The sequence below is a fragment of the Aythya marila genome (assembly GCF_965140915.1).
Source record: "Aythya marila genome assembly, chromosome: 1".
Taxonomy (NCBI): domain Eukaryota; kingdom Metazoa; phylum Chordata; class Aves; order Anseriformes; family Anatidae; genus Aythya; species Aythya marila.
In genome coordinates, this window is record NC_139042.1 from 160,775,510 (window position 1) to 160,800,608 (window position 25,099).

The 25,099-nt window shown below is 36.8% G+C and overlaps 1 protein-coding gene across 4 annotated transcripts in view; it reads right to left on the reverse strand.

Moving 5' to 3' along the window:
• CDK17 (cyclin dependent kinase 17) overlaps nt 1-25,099 on the reverse strand; it is a 96,257-nt gene that overhangs the window by 36,640 nt on the left and 34,518 nt on the right. For 2 of the 4 annotated variants that reach the window (XM_082779490.1, XM_082779489.1), the window contains exons 2-4: nt 23,144-23,292; nt 18,657-18,695; nt 8,557-8,721 (exon numbers count right to left, since the gene is read on the reverse strand). In XM_082779490.1, coding sequence (XP_082635616.1) covers nt 8,557-8,721; nt 18,657-18,695; nt 23,144-23,261 — 322 coding nt within the window. In that variant the 5' untranslated portion in view covers nt 23,262-23,292. The remainder of the gene's footprint in view (nt 1-8,556; nt 8,722-18,656; nt 18,696-23,143; nt 23,293-25,099) is intronic. The other 2 variants (XM_082779491.1, XM_082779492.1) reach the window with 2 other exon arrangements.

The window sequence follows — 25,099 nt, forward strand, 5'->3', positions numbered from 1 at the left end:
CTTACTTGGTTTGCAGCAGAACTGAATTTTCCAAAACAGAAGACAGACAGTCAAATCCTAATTTTAATTCCTACAAGCCACCTTCCCCTCACGATTTCAGTTCCTGAACTCCCTCATTAACTCTTCTTGTTTTGCTGCTCTTGTATTAAGAAACTTGTGTTTGCAAAGGAAACCTGAGATTCATTGGAAAATATATAAAACATTAATGAGAATATTTAAGACTTTCAGACTACCTGATGCTAGACACGTAAATATATTTTCGGAAAATTAAAAACAAACAAACAAAACACTGAAAAGTATAGGTGTTATTTTCAGAAATGTCAAATACAGAAATTGTAGAGGTAAAAACCACTGGCGTGTATGTGTGGAGTAACGGGACATATTCTGACTGCTTGAACAGAGGCCTCCAATGCACAAGTCAGTTCAGCAGAGGACCTGGGATTCATAAAGAATTTAGTGATATTTATTATTTTATGGGGAAATATTAATAACACACAGCTTGAGTTACATGATACTGCAGGATCTTTACAAAAATTTAAACTAGTACTTTTAACACAATCCTGTAGATTCATCCACATAAAACAGTTTACACATGTTATATATGTACATATAAGTTACTTTTTAGCAGCACAGAATATTCCAGGACTTGGAAGACAAGTACTATAAAGAATGAAGAGAAGATCATGGTGGTGTCTTTAATAGCATAAAGATGCAAGTGAATTGCAAAAGCATTCACAATAGAATCACAGAATCACAGAAAGGAAATTGGTCATATAAGCAATTCACTCTAAAAAATGTTCCATCCTCACCTGTGAAATATCTGAGCTCCAAATTACTATACAGATTAAATACCGCTAGTATCTAACTCCACAGTCACTAGTGGGGTTCTGTGGGGCTCCATTTTAGGGGCATTTCTCTTTTAAAGTTTGCATAAATGACTTGGATGCAGAACTTGAAGGTATACTAAGTAAATTGGCAGATTACACTAAATCGGGAGGAACTGTTGACTCCCTGAAGGGTAAAGAGGCCTTGCTGAGAGATCCTGACAAATTAAGAGAGCTGGATAATCGCCAACAATATGAAGTTTAACAAGGGTAAGTGCCAGATTCTGCATCTGGAAAGGGGCAACCCTGGATGTTATGTACAAACTGAGGGACAAGATGCTGGATAGTAACTACACAGAAAGGGATTTGGGGTTTTGGTTGGTGGCAAGTTGAACATGAGCCAGCAGTGTGCCCTGGCAGCCAGAAGGACCAGCTGAACCCTGGCACACATCAGGCATGGCATTGCCAGCTGGTCAAGGGAAGTGACTGTCCTGCTCTGCTCTGCGCTGGTGCACCCTCCTCACCTTGAGTACTGTGTGCAGTTTTGGGCACCACAGTATAAAAAAAAGACATAAAACTATTTAAAAGCATTCAAAGGAGGGCTGCAAAGATGGTGAAGGGTCTAGAGAACAAGATATGTGTGGAGCAGCTGAAGTCACTTGTTTTGTTCAGCCCAGAGCAGAGCAGGCTGAGGAAAGGCCTCATGGCGGCCTGCAGCTTCCTCACGAGGGGAGCAGAGGGGCAGGCGCTGAGCTCTGCTCTCTGGGGACAGCGACAGGATCCAAAGGTACAGCATGAAGCTGTGTCTGGAGAGGTTCAGGCTGGGTGTTAGGAAAATGTTCTTCACCAGGAAGGTGGTTGGGCACTTGAACAGGCTTCCCAGGCAAGTAGTCACAGCACCAAGTCTCATGGAGTTTGAGAGGTGTCTGGACAAAGCTCTTAGACATATAGTTTAATACTTAGGTGGTCCTGTGTGAAGCCAGGAGTTGGACTCGATGATCCTTGTGGGTCCCTTCCAACTCAGCATATTCTATGATTCTGTGATAATTACACCTACAAAAGAGATTCTTCAAAAGACAAATTGCCTGACCTCTACTGTTTTTAGGTATTAAGCATGATCTTGTACAAGGTAAAAGAGAACATGAGAAACAACTAAAAAATTCCAGAACTCTACTCTGAAAAAACACTTATGTGAACAAAACATGCAGAGCTCAATTCAATCTTACCACCAGAATACCTGAGAATATTTAACATTTGCACAGAATTACAGCAATAAAAAGCAAAAAGAGAATGTGTAGGTTTCATCACTATCAGCAAGAAAGCAAGCTGGATTTTCAAGAAAAAAACCCTTCAGGCCAAAATTTGGTTATCAACACATCTTCTAAAATGTTTGTCTAGTTTAGCTGACATAGAACCATGTAGACTTCAAAGGACCAAATTCTTCCTTAGTACAAAGAATTTCCTTTTAGAGAAAACAGAATGGATATAAAAAGATTAACTCATAAGGTACTGGCAGCATTTTAAATCAAAAGTATTGTAATTAAATACACGAATTAAGTGAATATCCCATACACAAAGCAAAATTTTCAGCAGCAGTGTGGATCTAAACTGAATTTTGATTAAAAGACCACAACGCATCAGAATTTTGCCAGCAAGTCATGCTCAGATTTGGAATGAAAGGGAAAAAATAAACTGCATTTCTTGTGTAATAAGGAGCGATCTTCAGGTTTCAAACAATACAAATATTCATCAGTGCTTCTAGAGAATTGTTAGTGAACAAGAGGAAAAAGATTGTCAGAAAGTGATTTCCAAAGATCAGCTTTAACCTTAAACTAAGTAGACAAAATGTTACTTTTTGCCAAATCTCTGCAAGATCTCTCTCATTCTCTACAGAAACTCGATAGCTGTGTTTTTAAAGATCTGTAGCAAGCTGTACAAAATTGTTTTTAGTAATATAAAACCATTATTGAAAACATTATTTGCAGCAAGACTATTATCTCAGCATTATCGTATCTGGTACACAGCACATTCACCGTATCAGTGATGCACATACACCCATAGGGCCTGATGGGATTCATCCCAGGGTACTCAAAGTGCTGCTTGATGTCATTGTGAGACCTCTCAATTATTTTTAAGCATTCTTGGGAATGAATCTGGAGAGGCCCCAGTTGACTGGAAGCTAGCAAATGCTGTCCTAATTTTCAAGAAGGGCAAAAAAGACAACCCTGGTACTGCCAGGCGACTGGCCTGCCAGTCTCACTGTTAATGCCTGTTAAAATCATGGAGATTATTTTGGGAGTTATTGAAAAACACTAGGAAGACATTGTAGTTATTGGTCACAGCCAACACGGGTTCATGAGGGGGAAATCCTGATTACTGAACATAATTTCCTTTTATGACAAGGTTACCCATCTAGTTAACCAAAGGAAGCCAGTTGCTGTGATCTTTTTGGATTTCAGCAAAACTTGAATGGCCCCAAAGCCTGCTCGAGTTTAAGAAGCATTTGGATAAAACTCTCACACAAATGGTTTAATATTTAGGCAGTCCTGTGTGAAGCCAGGAATTGGATTTGGTGATCCTTGTGGGTCCCATCCCACTCAGGATATTCTATGATTCTATGAGTTCTTTAAAAACAATTCTTTCTAAAAGACTTTTCTGAGAGATGTTATCTGTTTTAGCAATTACAATTCTAAAGACTTTCCTTGTAAAATTAAGTGTAAGAGCTGCTAGCTGTTGCTACCCAATCTATCTATCCTTGTGTTAGTCTAAGTCCACTGGTGAGGCCCCAAAGCCAGCTTTCTTTAGAGAAGCTAGACAAGAAACAGTTATCTAGGCAACCTCACAAAGTAGGATTCATGAAACTAAAGAGGTATTGTATTCTAAGCCATGAAGCAATTGCATCATTAAAAGAGAGAGAGAGAGAGAGAGGGCGAGAGAGAGAGAGAGAGAGAGAGACTGACACTTTCATGAAAGTAATCGTGACTGATACTGTCATACTTGTTATCTTGGAACACATGCTGTTCAATTCACAAAAGCCTATTTATTATGAAATTGCTGTAAAAAATACACTTCAAAATGCAACATCCACAACTACAAAGAGTACCCTAGTTGACAAAGATAATTCTACTAAAAAGAGTACCTATGCAATACTACAAAACTAGGGAATATTTCAAGAACCAGTAACACATAACCATACATTTGGAACAGATATTTTAGCTGTAAGGCCACTCTGCTCTTTACAAATCAGGAATGAGAAGACAAAGTGGGTCTGCCCCATTCAAGTCGAAAATATACTATTTCAAACTTAAACAAGATACGGTCAGTCTATCTTGAAAACTACAGTGATATGATTAATTTTGATATGTCTTGATAAGCTACATACTCACAACGGACCTAAAGATTTTAAGCAAGATATTGTTGGTACCATCCAAATAAATCTATCATTAAACACATGCCTGAATTTCTGATAGGCTGATTACACAACAGCTCCTATCTGTAAGAGTTTGCAAATGTTTTAATTATATTCTAAATAGGGATACTTTGAGCTTTTTAAAAATGTGTCCCTTTATTTTATTAAATTAAAAAGGTACTAGTAGAGCTTTATGTTCATTATTTTAATAGCGTAGGAACTGGAATGAGGCATTTTGATCATTTTATACCGCTGCATGATGATAATATTTAATTAAGCAATGATGAAAATCATGCAAATAATTCTTTAATTTCACCAAGCTTTTCTAAAGGCAAGTTCACCTGCACCAAAGCCAACCTGCATAGTCTTCAGAGGTTTTAATGGTTCAATAATTTATTGAATTGCTTTCACTGAATACCACAACCATTCTCTTATGAAGATGTTTATTTTAACGTAGTCTACATACAAAATTAAATACCCAGTATGGCCGTGTAATAAAAAGGTCTAGATGACTGCAATATAGCAACAAAATTATGGAAGTACATTTAAAAGAAAAGGTTGTCCTCATTTCAGTTGAGAGGAGTGCACCACAAAAGAAGTTAGTGAAGGGAACCTTCAGTGTAACAGATGAAAACTCCTCCAAATGAGCTAAAATAATACCCACTAATTAGTCAGTAGTGAGTCAGACTGCATGATCTTTCTATCTTATTTCCAATGATTATAAAATAAATAAATAAAAATCACAAGAATTGCATATTGGATTCCTTCAAGGAATTCTTTCCTAAAGCTTACTTTTCTATTAAGTGGCTAAATTTTATTACCAGTTTTACTAACAACTCAAATTGAGGAAGGCAATACTGAGAAATTGCCTTTGCTATTAACATGATTAAAATATAAAGCAGTATGGAAACATCAAATTGAAACAAAACATCTCCATAACTGTATCAACACAGCTAGCAAAAACAGATAAGCTGCTGCTGCTAGTAAGGATCACCAGGATGGTTAGCCTGAGATCCATGCCAGCCAGAGCTGGCTTTGGGTATTCCAAACACCTCTTCAATGTTCCCAGTAACATAAATATGGAACAAGGACAGTTAAGTCAGCCCTGCATTCAGCCAGATCAACTCCAAAATCAGTTTATTAATTCTGGCTCCATAATAGATAACAGCAGTTAAACGCTTCTGGAAGTGCAGCAATTTAGAAGCTATCCAGATATATGTGAGCTAAACAACTCAACATCCGTATCGGTGACGTGGCTGTCACAGTTTGGCCTGAGAGTCTTCTACATTATTGAAAACCATCAAAATAACTGGAAACTAGATTAAAAAAAAAAGAAAGAATTACAACATGTTCAAGACATGTGAGATAAGCCAGAATTTTCTATCTTTACAAAACATTTTACAATACTTAAACTAACAGCAATGTTTTTTCAGGCAGAAAATTCTAAAAATAATGTTTTACAATTTTACACATTACCACAACATCAGGAACTCATAGTCAGTGCTCAGAAAACAAATACCCCTCCCAGGTATCACGACCAATTGTTATAATTTCATTCAAAAGCAAATCAGCCTGAGAATGCACTTGTGGGCAGGTCTTGTTTGTTTGTTTTAACCAATTAACCATCCTCTTACTGCCACCATTTCATGCTATTTCAAGGGTCTCTAATAGCAAGTTCCCACCACTGGACTAGAAGAAAAAATTGAAAGAAAATATGATGAAGGTACCAAAGGAAAAAAAAAAACAACTTCATGTAGTGTGGGATATTTGACTATTTCATTTCTGATGTCATTATCCCAATGGAAAAAAAAAAATCAGCATCCTGCTGAGTAATAACCATTCCCATATGGTAGAAAGAGAGGGAGGAAAGATGCAAAGAAACAGTGGAGAGAACATAAGTAATTTTGCTCGTGCAGACAAATGCTACTATATAACATAGCTTAAATTTTCATCAGATAAGGAGGGGATAATAAAATAAAGAGCTTCCAAAGACTATTCCTTACAGAGAAAAAAGGAAAATAGATGATGAAAAAGATGTAAAAAACTCAGACTCAGAGAATCCTAATAAAGAATGCACCATAGCATTGCAGAACAGGTATCACTGCATTCAAAAGAAACAGAGGTGTTTTAGTGCACACTATTGAACACTACTTAATGAAATTACAAATTCTGCAGGAATCTGTAGCTATTTAACATATGGTATTGTAACACTTCCTACAGACTAAGACTTTCAAATTGTGTCAGGTAAACACACGAAATTTGATCACATGAAAAACAAATTACATTATTTTGTATGGCTTATGCATTAGTATTTTTCAGGTTTAAAATACCACTGAGAAAATCAGAAAATAATTAAAAAGCAATATATATATATATATATATTGCTTTTTAATTATTTTTATATATTTTTAATTATATATATATAATAATATGTATATATATGTCCAACTCTTGACACTGCACAGGTCTACCCAAAAGTTCAGACCATGTGACTAAGTGCACAGTCCAATCTCTTCTTAAATTCAGACGGGCTCGGTGCAGTGACCACTTCCCTGGGGAGCCTGTTCCAGTGTGCAACCACCCTCTCTGTGAAGAACCCCCTCCTGATGTCAAGCCTAAATTTCCCCTGCCTCAGCTTAACCCCGTTCCCGCGGGTCCTGTCACTAGTGTTAATGAAGAAAAGGTCTCCTGCCTCTTGACAACCCCTTACGAGGAAGTTGTAGACTGTGATGAGGTCTCCCCTCAGCCTCCTCTTCTCCAGGCTGAACAGGCCCAGTGACCTCAGCCGTTCTTCGTATGTCTTCCCCTCCAGGCCTTTCACCATCTTCGTAGCCCTCCTCTGGACACTCTCCAACAGTTTCATGTCCTTTTTATACTGTGGTGCCCAGAACTGCACACAGTACTCGAGGTGAGGCCGCACCAGTGCAGAGTAGAGCGGGACAATCACCTCCCTTGACCTGTGATCTTTAAGGGTCCCTTCCAACTCAGGATATTCTATGATTCTATGATTATATATAATATATATATATTTAGGCAAAGCTCATTTGAAGTTATAGTGGAAGCTTGATGAGTTATTGGCAAACACGCATTTAAAAATGCTTAGCATGTTTTAAAATGCAACATACAGGAATACAAAAGTATACATTTCTGCTGTTCCAGTACATATTTTATATACAGATGATTTGGCAAATAACCCATAAAACACTAAGTAGTCCTAAGCAGAGGTATCTTTACATACATTTAAAAAACAAAACAAACAAAAAAATTGTCTTCCTGTTAGATTATTGACAATTGTTACTCAAGCAAAGCTTGTCTAGGAAAAAAATGGGGGAGGGTAGGAAGAGAGTAATATATAAAACCTGAGTACCTGAGCAAAATCAGGAATTATCCTGTAGTCAAATCTATACACACATAAAAAACTGTTTTGTTGTGTGTGTGTGGTAACAGCTGCAAAACTCTATTCAAGAGGACAGAATGTTGTTTTTTTTCCTTTTTCCTGGACTGAATGGTAACATAAACAGTAAAGCGGCAATGTTTTTAATGTGATAAGTGATATTACAGCAGAGGAGGATATAATTGGTTTGATGAGTATCTTCACTTGTAGCTTAATCTTGAGCAAGATCAGTTTAAATATCACACTTCGAAAGGAGGGCAAAAGACTGAAAAATTCATAAAATTCTAATTAAACCAGTTTGCTCTCATTTTCTAGTATCAATTAATTAAACATAATTTAAAATAACATAAAAGCAGGGTAAAACATTACCGGTGACTGGAGGCAGCAACATGACAAATTACTTGAAGCAGAAGACAAAACATATTTCTAACTCATTTGCCCAACAGAACTGCAAATATAGCTCAACACCACAACAAAAAGATAATTATAGTTGAGTGGTCTTATTTTATCACCGAAAAAAAGCAATTTTTCCCCCTGTATTACTGAGAAGTCTAAATAATACATCATGTATTTTTCAATTCCACACATAGGATGATTAACCTTTATTTTTCTCATACTCAGTTGTTGTAGTCCTCACCAATGCTTAACTGAGCCGGACATACAGGTTCCTTATAAGGCATTATGAGAGCATTTTGTAACTTGTCAAAAATTAATGGATGACTTCTGTGAGTTCTTATAATTGCTGTTCCTGAAAATCTTTAAGAGACATTTAGTACCTTAAAAAGAAGTTTCTCCAACAACCCCAGAAAAAAAAAATGTATTCCCAGAGATTTATTAAAGCATTACAGTAACTATATCTCTTGCTAAGAAACCATACAGATATTATTCTCATAGGAAAATGAGTTTAAACAAACAATATAGTATATTACCTAATCTGCTCCCATTTCTGGGCATTGCCATGAAAGAGCCGAGGCTGCCCCCTATGACGCTATGTGGTCTCCGTAAAGGGGGCTTCTTGAAAGATCCTGTGTATTGGTGGAGAAATGAGTGCATGCTGTGAGACGTTGGAGGCCTGCCATTCTTCACAATTGGTTCTACAATTCACAAGGATCAACATATTCATTCCCATAAGCAAGTAGGAGTGTCAGGAACATGCCAGAAGAAAAAAAAAAAAAAAAAGGAAAAAGAAAAAAGAAAAAAAACAGTTACTATACAGGAAATCACCATTCTGGTAAGATTCTCTTTTATAGTAACAGTAGACCACAATACTACAGCCATTTCTCTATTAGCAAGTTAATGCAAAGCACAGCTTTAAATATTCCCCAAATTTCATTTTATTAAATTCTGTCACTCTGCTACTGATCAGAAAAACAGTCTGAATATACAGTCTAAAAATGCAAATTAGCACAGAAAGTAGCTTTTAATATTAGTTTTTTTTTTTTTCTTCTGAATTAATACTTTCTCTGATTGCTCAATGTTTTATCTTTGCTATAATTTAAATAAACCAGCTGTTAGATCAACTCACGCAATGAGCAAATTCAACAGCACGCCTTTAGAAATACTCATGCTCTCACAATTCTTGAGGGTCACTAGCAGTGAGGTCCTGCTACTGGAAGTCCTTAGAAGGAAACGTACCTGTCGGTACACACCGCAGCGGTCATGCCGTAATTAAGGTGATTTATTATTCTGATAACCTTTAAGTATTTAAAACAGTTATTTTGGCTTTCCATCGGATTATGTCTCAAATGGGACTTGGACACATCAGCAGGATTGTAAGATTTGTTTCTATTATTATATAATTATTGATAAACACTTTCCAAGAGAGGAGCAACATTAGAAATGTTAAAACCCGCTACACAGCTGCATACATCAATGAAGCGTTCGCGTCCCCCCAGCCAGGCTGACTGCACGCGTGCACTAGCTGCGCTTCTGGAAGCAGGCTCTCCAAAAGCAGGGAGGCTCTTCAACCACAACAAGAAGCAGAACAGAAGACAGCTTGCATTGCTTGTCACAAAGCGGGACTGATCAGAGCCACTGATGAAGTCACTCATACAGGAGCTTAAAAAAGAAATACTGCCACTACGGAAAATGTGCACGGGGGAAAGGAAGCTACATACAAGCACTACCCCCATACGCTAGGGAAATGCCCAGAACCCAAGCATTGCAGATTAAATGTGCCAAAAGAACAGTTCAGTTTGTTTTTCCATCATCTGATTCGTGTTACACTTACAGATACAGCTTGTTTGGTGTTGCCTGGAGGACAGAAAAGCCAGCACCCCTGCACTGAGCAACAGCAGCGTGAGTGCAGCTGAGCGGAGCCTTGCCAGGCGCTTTTGGAGCTGCTGCTCTGAGGGCATGGCACAGCTGGGATCTGCTCACAGCTTCCCTCTGTGCTGTGACAGGGAGCAATCTGGGATGCTGTTTCATCACCCTGACTCATATTCGCACATGCAGGGATCCCAAAACCTTGCTTTTCCTTCCAAAATAAGAATACAGCTAGGAAACCTCATTTCACAGAAAGCAGAATTTCAGCGAGAAAGGAAAACAACAAACACCTCGTAACCTAAGTAAAACAGGGACTTGAAGGGAGCTCCTTTTCTCCCCCAGAACTCCCACACACGTACAAAAACCCTGGATATATTAGGGCCTGATAGTCTAAAACAAGAGGCAGAAGTACACAGACAGAAACACCCAAGGATAGGCCAGTGACTTTAAAAAGTAATTATGCAAGGATTTTTTGCATATAACATGAATAATAGATTAAGACAAAAATCATTTTAACCCAGCAGCTGTAGGAAACAAAATAAAAAGCCAAAAAAAGGCTTCAGGCAGAAGGTAGAATTTGAAAGGACATGTCAGCACTGCTGTGATCCTGCCTGCAGCTTTCCATTAGCATCCTTCATAAACACAGCTTCAGAGGGGGGTGAATAAGAGAGGAAGACTACACCAGGCATCCGTGTATACGTACATGAAGAGTGATTGGTGCCTTCACCTCTAAAACTCTGTGCTTCTTTGGCCTAAGTATTTATTTCTAATCATCTCTTTTTATTTGAGCCTCAGCTTCCTTGTTCTGTGCATTCAATACTACATCGATCCTAGGGCAGTAGGCAGTACATTTCTTCCTTGCCAATTTTTGAACAAAACCTAGCTACTAACACCACAACAGAAAACACATTGGTTCGGATATAGCACAACCTCTACATTCATTTTCTACATATTAAAAGTTGCCTTCTGCTTTCCAACTTTCTTACTAATCTTTGGTTGAATTTCGCCCAGCTTTTAGACCAAAAACCTAACCATGAATTTGTACACGATGCTGAACAAATGAATGCTAACTCTGAAAATGTAAACCACCGTTCAGTGCACAGTTTGTTTTGTGAAGACAGTCATCACTGGGTGTGACTACAGCGCTTGGTGGGGTCTAATTTTGAAATTATTACTTCATTTTATTACCTATATGTGCAATAAGTAGTATATAAAATATGTAAAATTAAAAATATATAAAATATGTAATTTTACATAATTTCTAAAATATGTAATTCTACTTAATTTCAATTGTTTCTAAAACGGATTTTCAAGAAAACCAACTCAAAGGTATTTTTTTCTGGGAAAATATGGGAAGCAAAACTCTCCTCCCTTTGACCAAGCCCTGATACACCAAAAACAGCAAGAGCCCCTCAAATTCCCCCAAGCTCTAACAGTAAACCTTATAACCAAGTTCTCGGAAAATTTCTTTAGTATGGAAGTCTACTGCTAAAAAACATACAAATGTTTTTCAACTCAGACACTAGTGTCACTATCATTGGAGGCTAACTTAAACCTCGAGCAAACTGCTGAGACAGAGTGATGTGTAACTGAAAATACCTCTTATATGGCAAGATTTAGTGCTTCTCACAAAAATGAAAATTCTGCATGAACAATATTCAGTTTCTAATTACAATGAGAAAAGTAAGATTCCAGCATACACCTCAAGAAGGGTCAGAAAGTACCAGAGGCATGACAAGGAAAAGGCAGGGCCATATGGCTTGAGGCAAAGCTGTTTACAAGTGAGACAGTATAACATCTTGGTCTTGTCAAATCATACCCTACATCTAGATATTTGCATTTTCTGATGAGTCTAGTATAATTAACCACATTGGAGCGTACCCACACATGTGGACTACATTTGCATTCACATATGTATGAAGTTGACAGTTTCTGTTGTATGTTACATTTTTTGTCTTCCTGATCAAAAGATCATCTCTAAAAACTGTGTAGCACATTAAAAAGGTCAGAACTTTTGAATACACCAAATGATTTAAGCAAAGATTAGGTTTTATGCTAGTAATGAACATAAAAGTGTGATGAACAGACATGATTATTTCAAAAATGTATTTTCCTTGTGGCACTGGTAGATTTGGATATATTTTACAGTTTAAAACAAAACAACTAAAATATCTTAACATATAAAAAAAGTCTGGTCAATAAGGATAAACAGAATTAATGGCAAATGGCTAATTTATATAAAATTAAATATTAATGTTTAATATAAGATCTAATTATACAAAAATAACTTTTGTAATCAGAGACAACTATTACCTTTCTGCACAGTCATATGTACTGTTCTAAATTATGGAACCCATTACAAAAGTTAGCAAAAATAATTTAGGTCGTGTAGTAGGCCAGGCATAACTACCTGCAAACAATGAAATGAAGTTGCAAGTGCTCTCAAATTATTAATATGCTTTTTACTAAGAGAACTATTAATAGTACTTGATTACAAGGTGACAAGGTGTTTTTTTTTTTTTTTTAAATCCTAGTACATTTTTTTTTTTTTTTTTTAAAAAAAGGAAGGATCACATAGCATTCTCTTTTTATGATGGTATAACAAAGACTTATGATCTGAAAAAGTCTTTTTGTTATAGCCTATGCAACTAAATTTGCATTGTGGTATGCTATAAACATTTAAAGTAATGGTCACGTGAATTTTCATTTGTGTGCTGCCTCCTCCCTAAAAGCGACAGTAACACGTAAGAGTTGGAACAAATATTGAAAATGATCAAGCAAACTCTGCTGAAAGTGAATTTACAAGACTGTTTATTATTATTTGTGCATTTTAAACATACAAACACTTAAAAGCCACACTTTCAAAAACAGTATTTAACACTGTTTAACAATCTCCAAGACCCCTAAGTCACAATTTGAATTCAGCCACTTAAGAATTCATTTTTTGCAATATTAGTAATACTTTGAATCACTATGTTTGAAGGATAGTGCGGCAGTTTTTATTGTGACATTATAGTGCAACTGATTTTTCTTGAATAAGATGAGTCAAAGCTATCTATAAAAGTTATATGCCTTTATTACATACATCTATGAATTGCCTCTTACAATTTTATCTCTGTGATTATAGGTTTGGTTTGTCTTCAAAAAAAATGTTTCACTATATAAAACTCACTAACATTCCTTAAGTTAGCATCACTGTACTTGGTAAATATAACTCAGAACCACCCAAAGGCTTAGCTGACACGATTTTTTTTAGAGAGGAGGAGGTGTTTCTGGTACTACAGTAGATATCTTCACGGTGCTATTGGTTTAATGTTCCGCTACAGCTAAAAAAACAATGATCAGAAATTACAGGGGAGTAATCACCATGCAAACGGATGGGTCTATTGCATTTTGAGCATCATACACAGATCTTGTCTTCCTCTCTCAAACAGATGAGGACCATAAAGGGCTCTCAAAAGTACTACAAGGGTGACCGAAGACAAAAACGCTGCTGCAGAAAGAATGCCTACACAGCCTAGGCCTGTTCCACTTCAAAAAGCAGCAACTGCAGAAGACGTGACACAATCCACAGGCTTGTAAGGGGACACACAGCTTGATCACCTCCTCCAGCCCAAGAGGCAGGGTCACTGTGAAAGCTCTCAGAGGCAGGGTAAGTACAACAGACGGAAGTGGTTCTTCACAACGCGCAGTCTGTGGAAACTCCTCACCACAGGATGTGACGAGCACCCAGAGCTTACAAGATGCAAGGGGAGACTGAACAAGCGACCTGCTCGGGGTTACTAAATGCACAGGAACACGCTCAGGAAGTCTCTGAACCAGAAACTATTAGAGTACCCATGGGAAATGCTGTTACATTTTGGGCTCTAATCTTAGACTTTCCCTGAATTGTCACCAGCAGAGACTGGAGGACTATCCAGGACTGCGTCTGTCCTTACACTGCAAAACTCCTGCTGCAGGGGTGCAGCTGCAAGTGCTTTGTTCCCACTGTCACAAACACTCATTCCTGCAAGAGCCTCAGTAATTGTTCTTCTCTAGCTCTTTTTCCTCAGTCCACTCTACAAGCTTTAATTCCAAACTGATAAAGCTTATAATATGAAAAGCAAGCTGAAAGAGAGGAGGTGGTTCTTTTTGAATCATACTGGGTCAGTTAATACAGTATTTGCTTCATATTCTGGCTACAAAATCACTTCATCTTGGTCTCATCTTTCAAGGATTAACTACTAAATTCAGTTCAACTCCTAAATTTCTTAAGATGTACTAATTACTATAGTACATTAAGACTAATCATGCAAATCTTTCCTTTAAACGTAAAAAAAGGTTAATATTTTCCAAATGAAAATATTTAGACACATTATGCTAGTGTACAGAAAACTCATTTTTCTTCTCAATGCCCTGAACCCTTTTTGAAATATGAACGTACCCTTTTGTTGTAATTATTTACACATACACACACGTGCACCTTTTTTATAACGCCAGATGCATGCTACCTTGCTAGGTGTACATCTTGGCAAATCTCTCGGTTTACAGTTGGGCAACACATAGTGACTGTACACTACTGCACTACTTGATTTTCAAGTTTGGTGTATGCTGAGCTGTTTTATGTTATTTGGATCATTTTCTTGTATTTCTTGCATCCTATCACTCAAACTTCTGTTATTATTGGCACAATACAAAATAACTACAACAGCACCATTGAAAGAAAATACTCTTCAAAATACAGGCAGCCTGGCTTACTGATGTTTTAAGAGTTGCTAAACCACATTGCTGATCTGTTTTATAAAACACACTTGTATTTTAAGAAAATACAGTGCCCAATAAGGTACTGTCTTGCTGTGTTTGAAATAATGCCAACACCACTGCTAACAAACATGTAAGAAACAGAAAACTCAAATAAAATGCTGAAATCTTTCAATTATAAAGTGACAGAAATTTATGCTTAAGCATAAATGAAACCAATTTTTTATGTCATAAACAGGAGCACTGCCAGTATGGAGCAGAACAATAGTCAATATAACAAAGAAGCTTGTCCGCTGAATTAATTAAGAACAACTATTTTACGAGGTTATAAAGATGCCTCATCTTCTTCCTTTAACTGTAATTTAAAGTAACCACAAACGCTGGCCTGAAATTATTCCCAAGTTCAGCATTTTTCAATATATCCCCAATGTTTCTTCTTCTTATCCATCTGTCTTAAAGGGCCACACCACTTCTTTTGTTCCTGTGCTGAATTTACTTAACTGGATTTACTTAATCTGAGATCCAGAGAGACTGCAAATTGCTTGGCATTTCTATGCAAGGTCTCAGCTACTGACATACTGTCACATGTCAGTCAGTCGGTGGATTAAGGAAAGAAAGTGTTTTCATTAGGAATGTAAATGCGTTTTAAAACACATTTTATGAATATCTAATACCAGATATTCAACTAACTCTTTTTATTTTTTTTTCAGGCCCCATGAGTATCTCTATTATGTGACAGAAAGACCAAGCTGGCTTTTAGATTTCACTGTCTGAACTGTGGAATGATATTTGCTTCAGCTAGCTTTAATAAAGAATCAAAATCACCTGTCATACGTGATGACATTTTCCCCTTAAATCAGGCATTGCTGATAGAGCTGAGTAAGTCTGCAAGAAAATGCATTATTCAGTAACCTCCATTCTGGAGATGGGAAACATACTAATGCATAAATATATTTTTGAATTTCAAATAAATAATGTACACAACAGGAGTTTTGTCTAATCAAAATAAGACAGATGTTGGAGACTTAGACTCGGGCACCTATGACCTCAGAAATAGGAGTGAACCCAGGCACGCTCTATATTTTAAGTAAACGTGTAACAGCAAGCCTGACAATTCACAGCTGCTACCAGAAAGACTGTCCTAGGTCCTCCCCTGGCAAAAAGAAGGGTAATTTTGATTTAGGTTTCTGAACTAGGCCATCACAGGACACGCAGACTGCTAAGTGCAGACACGAGGGAGGAGGCACAACTTCACTCATCACTTTTAGCTGCAGCTTGACTTTGGATTGGCTCAACTATGGTGAAATCTCATTAAATGCCCTGAGAATAAGCTACTGCTTTTTTGTAGGACAGAACTCTATGCAGTTTCTTTTCTGTCTACCTTGACCTCACCCTCATTTCAGAAAACTTCCAGTGTGCTTTTTTTTTTTCTTCTTTCTCCATTTTGATAGAGAACAGGGAAATGTTAAAACTCTATGCAAATGAAACTAAATTTTCATTCTCTAGACAGCTTTGCATGAACCTTGCAATCATGATAACCTTTTAAAAATATTTATATCAACTGCTTCAAAGTTGTAAGTGCTACTGTTGTATAGCTCCATCATATTTTAACATTATCTGGTACATATTCATTTAACTAACCTGAATGAATGCTGTATTAATGGCCACTCAGTTATTACATGTCTGTTGGCAATAGACTGACTTTTTTTGGACTTGCAATACAAAATATTTTGAATAAGCTGCTTTCCTGAAGAAGCTGTTGTCAAGAAGCCCCTTCTTCCTTCAGAAGTCCTAGAATGTAAGTATGTGAATTTCTGACATTGTAGAGCTGATATCCTGCACGATACAATATTTAATTACACTGCTGGAAGCCTGTCAGACCCAATCAGTAAAATTAGTTGATTGCAGATGATGGCTCCAATGGAATAAATATTTGAATAACCCAAAGCAGCTATAGATTTGCTGTTACCTGTACTCTCATGGAGCTGCATAAAGAGCACTGCATAAATTACTGTATATTTATATGTTATTTTACGAGATTGTTTCCATGGACTCTGTTATGTGATACCCAGGAAAACGTTAAACAGGAATATGCCCAGGAAAACATAAAACATTATTATGTGATGCCCAGGAAAACATTAAACAGCTCTAAAAATAGAGCAGCTATTCAAAACCTATGTATTTATTCGTTAAATAATACGATGAAAGCTTCAAACTTGACTATTACAACATTACAAACTAAGCAGAACCTTTGAAGGATTCCTCCTGTTGCTCAAAATTAATCTATTTGAGTAGAGAAGTGATATCTAGAGCATATCTTCTTCACTTGGAAGATGTGGCAGAAAATATTGGTAAAATAGTAGAAGAAAAATGCTGACAGAAAACTAAAGAAACACAACCTTCAGGTTTCTCCCAGAAATAAAAGTGAAGTATCTCAGCGACTACAATGGCACTGTAATGATCCTGTAATTTTATTTATTTATTTATTTTTTTAAGGGTGGGTTGGATGACAAGCTTTTCCATGGATTCTGTATAAGCTATAAAATAAGAGATGATAACAAGGCAAAAATGAGATCAAGACATCTAAAATACACTACAAAAAGCCTTTCAAAGTTGAATTCATATACATGTATGATGAGCTTTTGGCTTCTGTCTAGGTATCGAGATGAAGAAGATCACAAACAAATGAAAAATATTCAAAGCTGAAAGTCTGCCTTTGAGATTTATATATTTCATACTGCTGACAATTCTCAAAACTGTAGTTCTGGCCATCAGAATGCTTACTTGAACACAAGTTCGATAGTTCTACACCTTCTATCATGCATGACATACCACCAGTACTTATTTTCCATCTAAAACGCCCACTTCAAGAAGACATTACACTACACAAAATCCTTCAGAGCACTGTTACATGTACAATTTAAATCAACACATGTCAGCATTGCAGCCAAGTATCCCTTGCCTCCCTCCTTGCCTTCCCACACACAACTACCCTGTAGCTCCCAACACAAATATCTGTGAGGCTACATTGCCAATCAAATCAGGAAAGAGAGGACCTATTTCCTTTCTGCCCTACTTTCAGAAAAAACAAACAACAACACAAACAGCCAACGTTTATTTTGCTTTTCTGTACTTCACAAGTATATCTGAATGCCACTTGAGAACAAATTTCTACATCTTCATCAGTGAGCCTACGCTAGCAGAAATCTGTTGTACATGTATATACAGAGTCCACCTCTGCAGCTACGTGCCACGTTCTCCTGCCAAACCTGTGCTCTGCTTCTGAAGGAACAGATTAAGGAGTGGACAAAAACTCCTCAAGACTACAGGTCTCTGAAACATGCTTTCAGGCCCTGAATTTTCATGCTCATTTCACTTCATAAGCACTTCCACACACGAACAGAGCCTCCAGGTTTTGTGGGAAGGAGCAAATTAAAACAGAAGGGAAGAAAGAACACTATGTTGTGCAGGATACGTGGGATGGAAACAACGTACTGAACAGTAATAACAAAAATTGATGTATGCCACAGCACAGAAGGTACATACAGACTATAATAAAACCATTGTCAGGATGGTGTAAGGAAGAGTACGAGGTTCAGTATTTAGCTGTGACAACTGCCAGTTATTTGTGGTAATCTATAGTTCTGGAATGAGCTCTATCACTTCTGGGGACTTTTTTTTTTTTTTTTCCTCCCCAGCATTTGTATATTGATACTTTCCACCAGTATCAAGAAAAACATTGTACTGATTTATTACTTGTAAGTATTTCTGTGCTCATATTTTCAATCCAAGAACATTGTCTTGAAAATATGTTGCAATTCACTGTTTTCCTTACATACTCAAGGAATCACACACAGCAGATGGGACTTTCTCAGCTGTACTGAAGATGATATGAAATGACTACAACTACATAAAAATTTGGCTGTTCTAAGACAGCACTGCAACGTGTCAATTTTACAAACGTTTATTCTTCTTACCAGAGTAGTAACTAGTCATTAAGGCCTTAAACCTAAAAAACACTTACGCACTTTACTGTAGCTGATCCTTCCATTATTACTCACACCTGTAAAATTACAAAAAAATTATGCAAGTGTTTGTGAGAGTAGATCCCATGCTCATATGATTGAGCTACAACAGACTAAATGGAGATAAATATTATTCTATGATTCTGTGAAGTTCATGAAGTCAATTCCATCAGAACCTCACTTGTTTTGTTTTAGCAAGTATGTATACATACATAAATATATATAAAGAAAAAAAAGGCATTATATAATGGCTTTCCAACCAAATTGTTACTTATATATTAACGCAAGAGCTGTGGATGTATTTATGAACATATCTTGTAATTAAATCTTAAAAGCATGCTTGGAGCTTATGGTAATGTATTTAATAATATTAGACAATACAGCCCGATTTTGCACTTTCATTAGAGAGCATATTCATATGTGTTTAAAGCATTTGCATAAATTTTACAGTTAATTGGGTTTTAAATATGCATGATTTGGATGTTACTTCTAGCCAAATTTCATTACTATGTCATTGGCAAGGAAAAATTTCAGGAGCAAATTTAGTTGTCAAGTGCTACAAATTACCATTTAGTATTTTTAATATTAATCTGAACACATATATTAACGTAGAACCTAAAATTAAAGAAACAAGCCAGCTAAATGTTATTGTGCTTGAATCAATACAATTAAAAACAAACAACAAATCCAACTAGTTAGTTTTGTATGTTAAAACATCAGAGACCATGACAAAGCTGCTGTTTTCAGATGAAAAAATACCCCAAAGTATCCTTCGTACAGCCCACAGTTCATAAGGCTTCAGATGTGTATTAGGCATTTCATCAGTCCCTCTACTTTTACGGTTTATGCATCTGATTATGTGATGCTTTCACACCCAAAAGCCAATTATGATGAATGTAATTTGTAAGGCAGATTTAATCATACATAGGTTTCTGGTCACAAAGTAATTTGATGGTGTTCCAGAAAGAATACTGTTGATTATTCCACATTCAGTGCAATAGCTCTGTGCTACGGCATTGCTATTGCACCGAACAATATGGGTTGATCCCTGCTAATCCCATTTTGCTGCTGATGGGTAAGTGCTGCATGCTGAGACTGTACTGACATAACATGATGAAGGAGGCTGTGTGTGAAATGAGACTGCATACAAAAGGTCAGCTGATTCAGTGGTATCAATGCATTGCGAAAAAATCAGAAGTTACGCATCTATTTTTACATCTGTGAACTACAAATGGGACAATTTGTTCTACATTAGGAGTAATGTTCTCTAAAACCAATCTTCAAACAACCCACTCAAATGTTAGAGCTAATGACAAGGGAGGTCTATGGATGAGAGCAGCAGCTACTTGGAATCAGAGGCAATTGTTCTGGGAGAGGAAAAGTTTGAGAGGGTGCTGAGCAAGACTGGCTACTCCAGAAGGGCAACTGTGACAAAGGTCCCTGGTATTATGTGCATGTGATCTACATCTGGAATCACAGTGCTGAACCGTAACTTTCAAATATAGATTTTACAGGACACACATGAAAAATCAGAGATGAGTATGGATCCTAGGTCAGCACAGAAGTGGATTTCTATGAATGTAGTCTCTAAGGTGCAGCTGAACACACTTTTCAGGAAGAAAAAAAGCTGGCTTGTATAAAAAATATCTTTCAGTGAACAAGGCCATCAGAATGGAATGACAGAAGACGAGACAGGTTAATCTCTAGGAAGAAAAAAATAAAAACAAAACAAAATTCACAACAGCAGAAGAAAATTCTGTTGTAAATGCCTCTGGTATTTAGGTTCTACCCTTGCCTTTGGCATGGGAAAGAGAGTTGGCTAAACTACATATGAAGAACCACTTTCTGAAGACTGTCTGTACCCTGGACTTCGATTCTTTGTAGATGAAGATATTGGCTTGCTTTTACTTACTACAGTGTGCTTTCTAAGTTCAAGAATAGACCCAAAGTCTGCAAAATGGTCACATTTGTTTTTCTCTATTCCACAGGGTAGAAGTGCCGTTTCTTCCTCTTAAAAGCAAAACTAGGGGAGAAGGTTGCTCCTTTCTTCTCAGATCAGGATTACTGCAGTAAAGAAATGCACTTCTGAGATCTTAACGTAGCTATCTTTTCCAACCCTAATGACTCTATCAACTCATAAACCGCTCTTTAAGAGACTTCTTCTCATGTATCCCCATTTGATATTTACAGCTAGTACAGGCTTCTTCCCACTCCAATTGCACATATAAAGACACTGAGGCATTCTCATTTAAGCATTCCTCTGTAAGTAATTTTTATGTCCACTGAAGGACCATTTTCCAAGGCATGTTCACTACCTAACCCTAACTTATCTTTCACCAGAAGAGGGAACTCATTTCCTGTCTTTTTTTTCAGCAATTGTTGCCGAAATCTTGTCTCCTGTGATCCATCTGAAAACTACTCCTTCCAACATATCTTAAGTAGTGGGAAAGTTAAGAGTTTCCTTTAGAAAAGCAGGACTAGCTGGTGTAGCAAGCATTTTTCCAACCTTACTTTCTAAGAGTTCTTGAAGGAAAAAAAAAACACAAGGTACTATCTTGTTCATCTCTGTAAGATCAAAGTTAAAACTGATACTAATACAAGCACTGTAAAAGTATCAGAAAAGGGGAGCAAATGGCAGTAAAACTTTTTTAAATGACAGAAATGAATTAAAGATTACATGTAGCAACAGTACAATCTGTGTTTATTATCCTTCCTCTTTAAAGAAGATCTACAACACTTTAATGTATCCAAAGGTATTCTGTTATGGCATTGACAACATCTTGCAGTTCTAAACATAGTATGTATCATACCACAAAATATTGGCATATAAGCTTCCTTTTGGCCAGTGAGATAATGTGGAAAGCAAAGTAAAATGAGTATTGGAAGATAAATAATTAATTTGTAACTAGAAACATTTTAAATATCTTCAGAGAAGTTAGGTCTGTCAAAGTTGGTTGAGAAACATGCAGAAGACATCTAAATATTGCTGCTTGAGATAATTCTCATATACTATAAACCACAAATAGAGTTATACAAGGTTTAGGATAGCATGAGCTCACATTTCAGAAACTCATTATTGTGTTCTTTCTACCTTGAGCTAGAACACAGAATGTGATCCAGTTTAAATCAAAGCCTTTTTATTCTTCCTGGATGCAGTTTTCAACTGAATCATTTCAGTAACCCAGTTCACTACATTCACTGATGCTGGTGACAATTTTTGATGCTTATTTCCCAGCACAAAAGTAATATTCTTAGCACTTATTCACATAATGGAATCAATCTATCAGAAGTATATAGAGGTCTGAAGAAAATATGAGTCAGTAACAAAGGCTAATGCAAGCAAAACCAAGTTGGACAGCTGCTCAGAACGTCTCAAAGTATTTTATTCATACTAGTGCAAAAATACTACAATTATTGTTTTGGAGTAGATCTGTTGTATAAATTCTTAAAGCTCTAACAGACATAATTTTCCAAGCCATCAGGCACAGCCCATGATGAAGACAATAGTGATGAACAAGCCAGGGATTAAAGATAAAAATGAAAAACACTAATAGTTTTGTTTTGTCAAAGGTAAAGTCAGTTTGGTATGCAACAGATTTTGGATGGGGTTTAAAAGTCTGCAGGGCAAATTCCATTGCCTCTACTTCTGTTTAAATTTCCCAGTCCTGCCTGAATATTCACATTGAATATTCAGAAACACTTACTGGTGTGAGACGAAAAAAATTCAGATCACTTGATACCTGAGAAAATCTTAGATGTCAGCAGAACAAGAAGTAATACTAATCAGCACAGAAGATGAAATATGACTTCAATGCTGCAGCCAAGGAAACAGAACAAAGAAACACAGTCTCTTCTAGTTGCTATTACTGCAACTTGGATTCAGATGCAGTATTATCATTACCGTGGATATTACAGCAGCCAGTACGCTTATGGAATCAGCGAAAGAACTGAATAAGAATACACAAACAAGATAGGTGTCCTGGATGTTTCTAAATGCCTTCATATTGTTGAAGAGAAGTTCTATTCAAAGACATGAAGAGGCGACAGTTTTCAGACTAGTGCACTACATCACCAGTGATAATGTAAACAGTTTTATTCAAAATACTTAAACAATTATTATCAATATATTACTGAATAACGATTTTGGGAAATAAATTGAATTTGAAGCCATATGAAGTTGATGTAAAACCCTTTAAAGTCATACAATAAGGTGTTTATTGAAAGAGCATTACAATCCTTGCTGCTCACTACACTAAAATAGCAAATTAGGAAGCTTTGGATAAAGAGCTGTATAACAGTTTGATATTAAAGTAAACCAATAAATGACAACATATCAGACTGTTAAAAGAACCAGGCTAGACAAATGTGAGTTAAATTAAAAGCTTGATAAGGAATTCCATGCAGCTATGAAAAATGAAAAAACCCAACACCATTCACTCAAGCAGGACCTGATCAAATTGGTATTTGAATGAAAAGATATGCTTACCATTATCTTTGCTGCTGTTCTCTTCAATTGTCATTTGTTCTGCTAGCTCAGACAACGATTCATCAATGGTCTGGCTTCCACGCAAGGTTAAGGAAAGTCTCCTCTTAAACTTTTTCATTCTATCAATATTAAGTCTGGCTTAAGGAAGCCTGAAAAGAGAGATTAAAAAACAAGAAGTGAAAAAAAATATTAGTTAATCAGTAAACCAATTAACTAACATAAAAATGGAGGAAGACTTCAAGAAATTAAAGTCAATATGCAAGTTATCCATAAAAAACAAGAAGTGAAAAAAAATATTAGTTAATCAGTAAACCAATTAACTAACATAAAAATGGAGGAAGACTTCAAGAAATTAAAGTCAATATGCAAGTTATCCATAAAACATGAATATCCTTAGACAAAGTCAGCTCTACTGGACTGAAGAAGAATGTCTAGAGACGTGCCCATACACTTTTGCAATTTTGGTTAACTGTTAGAGAAAGCAAAAATCTTTGCTTAAGAAAAAAACATAACAGCTAATTTGATCGCTATTTAATTTTACAATCCAATAATAAAAATTAGCAGTCATTGGAAGACTTAACAAGCGCACACTACCGCCTTCTTTACTGCACTTCCCCTGCAGTAAACCTTCCCCTGTCACCAAACCTTCCGAGGACGATGATGCTGAATCTTCACCCCCTTTCAGCCCATCTGCTTAAGGATGACAGGTTACTGACCTGTTCTGTATCTCGCCCTTTTCACAAGAGGAGGAAGTGGACAACACTAAAAGCCTTAAACACAAATGCAATTCTCAAACCCAATCCTACCTAGGCAGATGACAGCCAGGGCCTGACAATAACAGCTAGAATGGATGCTCCTCTCCAGTCTGGCAATAAGACTAAACTGGGAACAAAACAGAGGCACCTTCTCTGTGCAAAACTGTAGGCAAACAAAGAAGCAATAATAACAAAGGTATAGGTAGATAAGCATGTTGCTACAGGTCTAAGCTGGTAAGTGAACTTTGTCATGTAAGGGCAAACACATGGTGCACTGTAATAAGCACACTTCTGTCTTTCATTTCCCCCTATGGATAATTCACCCTAAATGTTATTTCACAGGAACTTGTTTGTCTGCTCATAGCCTCAAATACACACGCATACAGGCAGTGTCAAACACAAGCACAGCATACTTTCATTTCTGAGCTGCTCTTATCTTTTCTCCTGCTTCCATCAGCCTCTTCACACTCCGAAATGCATAATTCGCATACAAAATTAGAAAATCAAGTTTTCCCTGATGTCCTCCTCCAGAGAAATGCAAAAAGTAGTACTTTAAATATCTACACCGAACAACAAATTCTGAATATGATTACTTTCATATTGACAACATCCCTCTAAGCATACACTTCGCAACTGCGTAGCTTACTCTTTGGTTAGATATTAGATAATAAAAAGGAGAACAAACTGGTGGAAGAAGCTGGAAGTGGTTGTTGATGGTAGGAGAATGCCTATGCACCCTAAAACATCACAAGACTACACTGCACGCTACAGTAAGTAACACAGGGATGGATAAGAGATGACCTTCGGGATTTGAGCCCAACAGCCTGAGATGAACAACACAAAGACTGACAAAGAAGGAATGGTGTCCAAGGGGAGAGAGGTGGATTACACAACAAGGTTAACACCTTAGACAGCCACAGCTACTACAGTAGTAGGCAGAAAGAGGCATTGTGTACAGACACGTAGAAAAAAAATAACCTTCTGGAGATGCAGTTAGGCCAGCAGTTTCCAAACTGTACTCTTCTTTTAATGCATTTCTGTACGTGCAATAAAGCCACACCTTAGCATGAATAATTTCTATCTCCTCTCACTCAAAAGCAGGATATTCTTATTGTTAAGAAACTGAACTCAGAGCATGTTCCAAGGGAACTTTTCCTGTTCAGGACCTGCTCTAAAGAAGTTATTTGAGACTGTTGTGTTT